Source organism: Salvia hispanica, chromosome 1, assembly GCF_029641045.1.
Source record: "Salvia hispanica isolate PSC_SH4W2 chromosome 1, Shi_PSC_v1, whole genome shotgun sequence".
Taxonomy (NCBI): Eukaryota; Viridiplantae; Streptophyta; class Magnoliopsida; order Lamiales; family Lamiaceae; genus Salvia; species Salvia hispanica.
The window spans coordinates 60,329,145-60,336,989 of record NC_142692.1 but is presented as its reverse complement, the minus strand read 5'-3'; the positions used below and the strand labels follow the sequence as shown (position 1 = coordinate 60,336,989).

At 36.1% G+C, this 7,845-nt stretch overlaps 1 protein-coding gene across 1 annotated transcript; it reads right to left on the bottom strand.

Moving 5' to 3' along the window:
• Positions 1 to 6,768: 6,768 nt before the first annotated feature.
• On the bottom strand, positions 6,769 to 7,572 carry LOC148934284 (uncharacterized). Its single transcript, XM_089062253.1, has one exon. The coding sequence runs from the start codon at positions 7,558 to 7,560 to the stop codon at positions 6,769 to 6,771; it is 792 nt and encodes a 263-aa protein (XP_088918379.1). The 5' UTR covers positions 7,561 to 7,572.
• Positions 7,573 to 7,845: the final 273 nt, after the last annotated feature.

Genomic DNA, 7,845 nt, shown 5'->3' with positions numbered 1-7,845 from the left:
AATGCGGCAAGGTACTCCACTTTCCCTCTCTAGATGAGATGGCCGCTCGTGAACCGTTTTTGTCATATATACGTGTGTTGGGGTTTGATTGGTTGTTGAAAAATGGAGATCCCACAATACCCGTGAGATTGGTGAAGGATTTTTTCACTAGATTCAGGTTTCAAGTCACAACTGTCCTGAATGAGGTATCAATGAGGTATCTATTTCATTCCGGGTGTTTGGGAGAAAAGTAAGCATGAACCTAATAGAGTGGACAGTTAGGGGATGTGTATGCTTGAGGAGGCCATAGGGCCAAAATGGAGGAGTAGGGAGAGGGGAATCCCTCGGAGACATGTGGAGTTTGACCCCAGGCAGCTTGGGAAGAGATGAACCCTCCGGCTGCTGGGCAGTTTGTGTCTACCTTATCCCGCTCCATTAATTTCAACAATCCATCACGCGCCTTGTCCAACTCTATTTGGATTACAACCTGCTGGGACAGACTAACTCTGCAGTACGAACCTCTATGGCTAGACGCGGAAGAAGAGTACACCTAGGGTTCTGGACTGCCTACCAATGTCATCTGATCGCTACCCACCCAGCTAGAAACCTCTCTCTCTGCCACATCCTAGGAGCATTCGTGAGAAACAACATAGCCACAATCGAGACAGAAGGCCGATTCACTTGGATTTTACATGATTTTAGAGGGTAGTTTTACTTGAATTTGATCGTATATTGTGTATTTTGAGACATGGTTTATACCTACTTCTCTATGTTATTGGTATTTTGACCATTTTGTGAAGAATGTATAGAACAAGGGTCGAAAATCAGCTTAAATGGCGAAAGGAAGCATCGGGATGGAAGAAGGACGAAATTGCAGCACGAAGCTGGCGATTCGCCAGCTTCGGCCCATTACCAACCTGGAGACTCGCCAGGACAACCGCCCAGAATTGCCGTGAGCTACTGGCGACTCGCCAGCTTCACCATGTAACGAACCTGGCGACCCGCCATGTTCGGCCGACAGTTTCAAACAAGGAAATTTCGAGCCCTGTTTAACCTAATGTGCATGGGATGCCTCCTACATCATTCTACACGCCTTCAACCCCAAAAATACTACTCCCTCCGTCCGCGAATAGGAGTCCCGGTTGGCCATTTTCATCCGTCCGCGAATAGGAGTCCCGGTTAGACATTTTATCTTGGCAGTATAAAAAATGACCCCATTGTTCCCTAAATTAGAAGCTGCAATTAATTTTAATCTTAGTATAGTAGTTGTAATCTTAATGTTAGATTTCATTATTCCCAAGAATAAAGCAAATAATAATATAAATGGGTCCCACATTCCACTATCACACACTTCAATTATTACACTCAAACTTTTCTTAAAACCCGCACCCAACTCAACCGGGACTCCTATTCACGGACGGAGGGAGTACTTTTTCACCTAGGAAGAAGAGAAGAACGAGTAGAGAACGAGTATTCATCGCAAGATTGAAGACGAGACCTCCAATCCGCCCAATCCAATTCTAGGAGTTTCTACTTTTAGTTTTATTCTTGTTCAAACAATGTTTTTGAATATTTCTTTGAATATTTCTTTGACTTTTTTGATGAACATGAGTAGCTAAATCCTTCGTAGAGTTCTACAGGGGAGATACAATGATTCTTATGTTTAATTGATTTCCTTTTTCTATGCCTTGGCTCATGTGGTTATCTTGACTTCTCTTGTGCTTATACATTTATTTGATTGATCACCTTATAAATGCATGTGGATTTTACTACAATACCTGAGAAGTGAGTAGTTTAATTTGAAAGAAGAGAAGTTGACGTCTTTGCAAATATAATCGACAGATTTGAGCCTTTGAATGAAGCTAAGTATCTTAGGAGCTTTTAGGAGTTGTTACCTTAGTTCTAGGAAGGACACTTCGGTTCTAGGTAGCAATCTACAAATTATATGCTTTGAGAAAATATATAGTTTACCTTAGTGATAGCTTAATAACCCTTGAGAACCTTTGTTGGCATAGTTAGGAAATTAGTTGAGCATAGGATAATTGTTATCGATCCCGTAGGATTCTACCCTTCTCATCCTTGATCTACATCCGTTTTCTTACTTGGTTTTAGTTCTTTAGTTGCTTTTAATTGTTTTTACCTTGCTTTTAAGTAGATTTAGAAAACCCAAACTTTCCGATTCATCTAGATAGTAGTTGAGGTTGGTTCGTGGTAATTAGGTTGACACTGATTGTCTCTGTGGATATGATACTCTTTGCTTACTATTTGCTACATTAGCCCCGTACACTTGCGGGCATACTTGTGTTAAAAATAAGTTGAGTCAAGTTTTTGGCGCCGTTGCCTGGGAATATTATTGCTTTAAGCTGATATTGTAGAAAGGTTGATAAAACTAATTTAGAGTGTAATATTATTTATTTATTTATTTTTATTTTTCGAGGTACTTGAGGAGAGCAAGAGCACAACAATGCCATATTCCCTATATAGTAGGCTTCTGATTTGGACATGGGATTGTGAGAGCTTTGAAGATGTGATGAGTGGATTATTAGAAAGAAGTAAAAGACGTGCAGATGATGTATCTAAAATCAAGGATTGGTGGGACACTTATATGAAAGCTTTGATAAGTTTTATGGAAAATAAAGAGAAGAGATACGACAATATGCTCAAAGTGATGAGTGAACATATCCATACGTTCGACAAATGGGTGAAATCTTTCAAGCCCCCTCTCTCTACAACTTTAATTCCTTTTATTGCTGACAAAGCTAATTTTGTTGAAGATTCACAATTAAGTCATGCATGGAAGGAAGATAAAAATAAAGCTGAAAAACCCAAGGTCAAACTGAAATATCATATGAGGTATAATTTGTATGGGTTTGATTTTATGTGTCCATGTTAACTGCCCTCTTCTTTTTGTTAATTTTCTAGTTTAGTTTGTTTTTCTTCCGTAGAGCTGAAGCTAGTAATAGTTTAAATTTTGATTTTTCTTTAGCTTAAAAATAAATAAATCTGTTTATAGTTTAGTTAGATTAAAAAAAAAAAAATCACTTCTGTTTTTTTTAAAAATGCCTTCTGTCGCTATTAGTAGTGTAAACGTCTTCTGTTTTTGTTCCTTTTTCATTTTTTTCTTTTTGCAATTTCTTTTTTCTTTTCATTTTTAATTTAAAACCAAAAAAAAAAATAAAAAAAAAGGTCAGAACCAAATTCACTCCCCTCTCTTTATGGAGTATTTGTTTTCTCCACATAATTCACACACCTCACTTCAAATTCACATTGCTTAGTCAAATTCTTTGGATTCTACCAATTAATTTTGTACTCAAATATCTACCAACACAAGGTATGTTCTTCTTTTTATTTCTGAGCTCTGAACTTGACTTCTATTATTGAATGACTTTGTTGTTGATATGTATTGGTAGTTTGGATTGGATTTTGATGAGCAATGCTGAATTTGTTAGTTTTGGATTTTTGAAATTAATTATTATTGGGTGTGCTTGTGTATGTTTGATCTTGGTGGCTGAGAATTTGAATTTCCCTTTGATTGATACGCACAGTTCATGTTCATAGTATTGTGAGACTATTTTATCTTGCATGAATTGTGTATATATTTAGTTGTTTTGCTTGATCATGGTTTATTGTTGAAAATCTTTGCAATTAATTGGGGGATAGAGAAGATAATGAGGGGATGAAAAGTGATCATGTTAAGGTAGACAATTTGATTTGCATATTCTAGGTATTAATTTGATCTAAGTTTGGGGGAATGCCAAAAGTTATTTGTTATATCCTACTACAATTTTCTTCATTCTATGCTCACATTGTAAAATTGCAAAATTGTAGATACAAAAGGCATCCCAAAGGAAGTCCCAAGAATGTGGGATAACTTATGAGCTTCAAAGAACGTTAAGCTAAAGACGTTAACCAAGCGCTTGTTGGGAGGCAACCCAACATTGGTATCATCTATTTTTTTTATATTTAATTCTGTTTTAGTTTAATTTGTTTTCTTAGTTTACTCACGTCCCTACCCATTTTCAAACTTATTTTTAACGTAGTTTTGAATAAGTTTGGGGGGATGAAGTGGTGGACCGTGAGTTTAATTGTTTTTGCTTATTTTTTTAGATTAGTTTGTTTTTGTTTTAATTTTTTTTAAAAACCCGAGGTGAATATAGTCATGAGCATAACATAGAAAACTTAGAAATACTCATGTTTAGAGACATCAGACCGAGTTGCCTATGATGAAAAATTCTATTATGTTTTGCTTGAGTTGGCTTGATACATTGATTTGATAGTTTTGTGAAAAGGTGCATAATTAATGAATTTCTTGTTTGCCTTGAATCGTGCTTATACCTTGTGAGACTTGAGCCATAAATTTCTTTCTTGTGTGATTTATCTGCATTCATGTACTTGTTTCTAGAACTTGCTCCCAGTCTGCCTAAGTCTACATAGTGTTTAAGTGATAAAAGAGGACGTTATGCCATCCTTCTTAGCTACAACTTGAGTTGGACTAACCCATTCACTGTCAGATATGGCATAAACAATTCCTGCATCTAACCACTTTATGACCTCTTTCCTCACCACATCTTGGATAATTGGATTAAGTCTTCTTTGATTTTGAACCTTAGGTTTATACCCTTCATCTAACAAAATTTTATGCATGCACAAAGTTGGGCTAATCCCTTTAATGTCAGAAATAGACCATCCAATAGCACTTCTATGTTTCCTAAGGACTCTCAACAACTTATCGAGCTCAGCTACAGATAGGGAAGAAGATACAATTACCGGATATGTTTCATTTTCTCCAAGGAATGCATACTTTAAGTGAGTTGGCAATGGTTTTAGCTCAACTTTGTTTCCCTTTTCTTTCTCCTTTTCTTTCTATTCATCCTCGTTCCTTAATGGAAGGAATTTTTTATGACGACGAGGGATCTCTTCGGCGGAATCAAGTGTACCTACCAAATCAAGTAATTCAGAGTTAGCTGTCACACCTCAACCCTTATGACATAAGCACTTACTATAAATAAATTCAAAATTTTAAAATAAATAATCCACGTGTCAATTACATAAAATCCACATATTATATCAGGTACATATATCAAAACTTTCTGAAAAGCAGTGGGGCCCTCTCACCACTCTATATATAACACATTTATCTACATGCATAAATGATGAGGGAGAGAAGTTGCCAAAATGCGTCAGCCGCCGACCCTTATAATAACTGTAACTCACGTCAACCCACGAATCATTGATATCTTATTCCTGAAAAATATTAGTGGTTTATATGAGCCACAACTCATTGCATATAAACCTTACCTTTAATTTCACACACATATATCAAACTCATTGTTTCATCAAAATATATCACCGGAAGTAATAAACATTATAAATAATTTAACATTCATATGCATATGCCTCTCCATTCTTTTCATTATTCTGTGACACATCAAGCCTGGTATCTGCCCGGGATTTCCATTGTATACACCCGTAGGTCCCTTATATTTATTTGACCTTTCCACGAAGGTCCCTCTTTGATTTGACCTTTCCACGAAGGCCCCTTTTTGCATATTTTGACCTTTCCACGAAGGCCCCTCTTTGATTTGACCTTTCCACGAAGGTCCCTCTTTGCTCTTTGTATTGACCCGTAGGTCTATTATCATTGTATATAACCCATAGGTCTTTTGCCATTGTATATCAGATCCAGAGCAAGAGTGTCACATATCCTCTTTAATCCCATGATTCAAATGATTCCAATATGATACATCAAACATATCCATTGCACCAATTACATAACCATATATTCCATCAATTAATTCCAATACTATAGGTAAACATATATTTTGCACAAACCACATATCCACATCACATTTCACCATCAATATCAAATAACACATAACCATTTCAAGCTCACATCATATAATTCAAATATTCACTCCAATCTAACACATAGCAATTAATCACATAAACCATGTAAAATTAAAAGTGTGATTTATACACACTTGATTATCGCAGTTATTTAAATCCCTGATGTCCATTCTTCATTCTATAAATTTCTCCCTTGTCGGAATAAAGCTTCCCTCCTTCCCTTTATTTTTCTTTTTCCTCGTTTCCTCCCGGTCCTTGTTCACTAATTTCTTTCTTTTTATTTTTTTACTTGTAACTCCTCTCTCCCCTCTATTATATGTCAGATTTCCTATTTATAACCAAGTCTTAGTCGGTTATTCATTTGTCACAAGGCACGTATAATTGTAATCAGGTATCCACCACTTTATTTCATTTATTCATCATAAGGCACGTATACATTCTATTATAATAAGAGTAATACATAAGCCAAAATCAATTAATAAATTTAATTAATATTCTAGAATGCAATGACATGCATTTGTCAATTAAATTACACGTGCACACACATTTTTATCTTCTTATTACAAATCTCCTTTACATAATATATACATGTTACTACCATTATTTATATTATGAAATACTATCATTTGTAATATATATATACACGTACGTAGATAAATACTAGTACTATATGGTACACATGCAAACACACACATTTTACTTACCTAATTTATATATATACTAATTTGTACTATAAAATACCATTATAATTATTTCCGTAAATCAAAGCTATCTATATATTCGACTATACTGATTCATCACAACAATAAATATATTCTAGTATAACAACTAATATATCCTCTATAACACACTCAGTATCAATTTAGTATAAATGACAATTAATATGCAATGCCAATATAATATGATAATATGCAAATTAATGCATGTTTCGGGTTAGGGATGTTACATAGCATCAGTTATTTCATTAATACAAGAAGAATAAAGAGATTGAAATAGGTATCGCTCAAGTTGATCATGTGAAGAGTTGATCTCGGCCACTCCTTCAACAAAATCTTCCACCACTTGCACATAGTTGCAATGCTCTATCATCTCCACTTCTTCATCATCATGTACTTTCATCGCCTTGTAGATGGAAAAAGTAATGCTCTCATTGTCAAGGCGAAGTGTAAGTTCTCCTTTTGCTACATCTATCATTGCCTTCCCTGTAGCAAGGAAAGGTCTTCGCAAAATCAATGGGATCTTTTGGTCCTCCTCCATATCTAACACAACAAAGTCCACCGGATAGATAAAGTTATTTACTTTCACTAGAATATCTTCCACAATGCCTTTAGGATATGTGACTGTCCTGTCTGCCATTTGGAGTGTGATAGTAGTAGGCTTCAATGTTCCAATCTTAAGCTTTCTGAAGAATGATAGGGGCATAAGATTAATGCTTGCCCCTAAATCACATAATGTTCTCCCCACTTGATTGTCCCCCACTATGCAAGAAATAGTGAAGCTACCGGGATCCTTAAGCTTGGCTGGCAGTTTCTTCTGAATTATCGCACTGTAGCTCTCTGTCAAGTTGACAGTTTCATATTCTCCCCACCTTCTTTTCTTGGAGATAACATCCTTAAAAAACTTAGCATAGTTTGGCATCTCTTGTAAAGCTTCCACCAATGGTATATTGATTTGCACCTTCTTGAAAATATCAAGAAATTTGGAAAATTGCTCATCCATCTTCTTCTTCTTCATCTCAAATGGGAAGGGCACCTTGACTGTCGTAGGAATAGGCGGAGGGGGCATCTTTTCTGTCACTGATTCTTTCTCTGTCTGACTGTCGACCTTGTTCTTCCCCTTGGAATTCTCTTCTGCATTGACATCTTCCGCTGGAGTACTCTTCTTTTCCTCTATAGGCATGGAAGGTCCTTCATAGCTTTTACCGCTCCTCAAATTTATGGCCTTGCAGTCCTTGGGATTGTTTATGGTCTGTGCTGGAAATTGCCCTAGCTGATGATGGACACCTACAGCTTGAGAGAT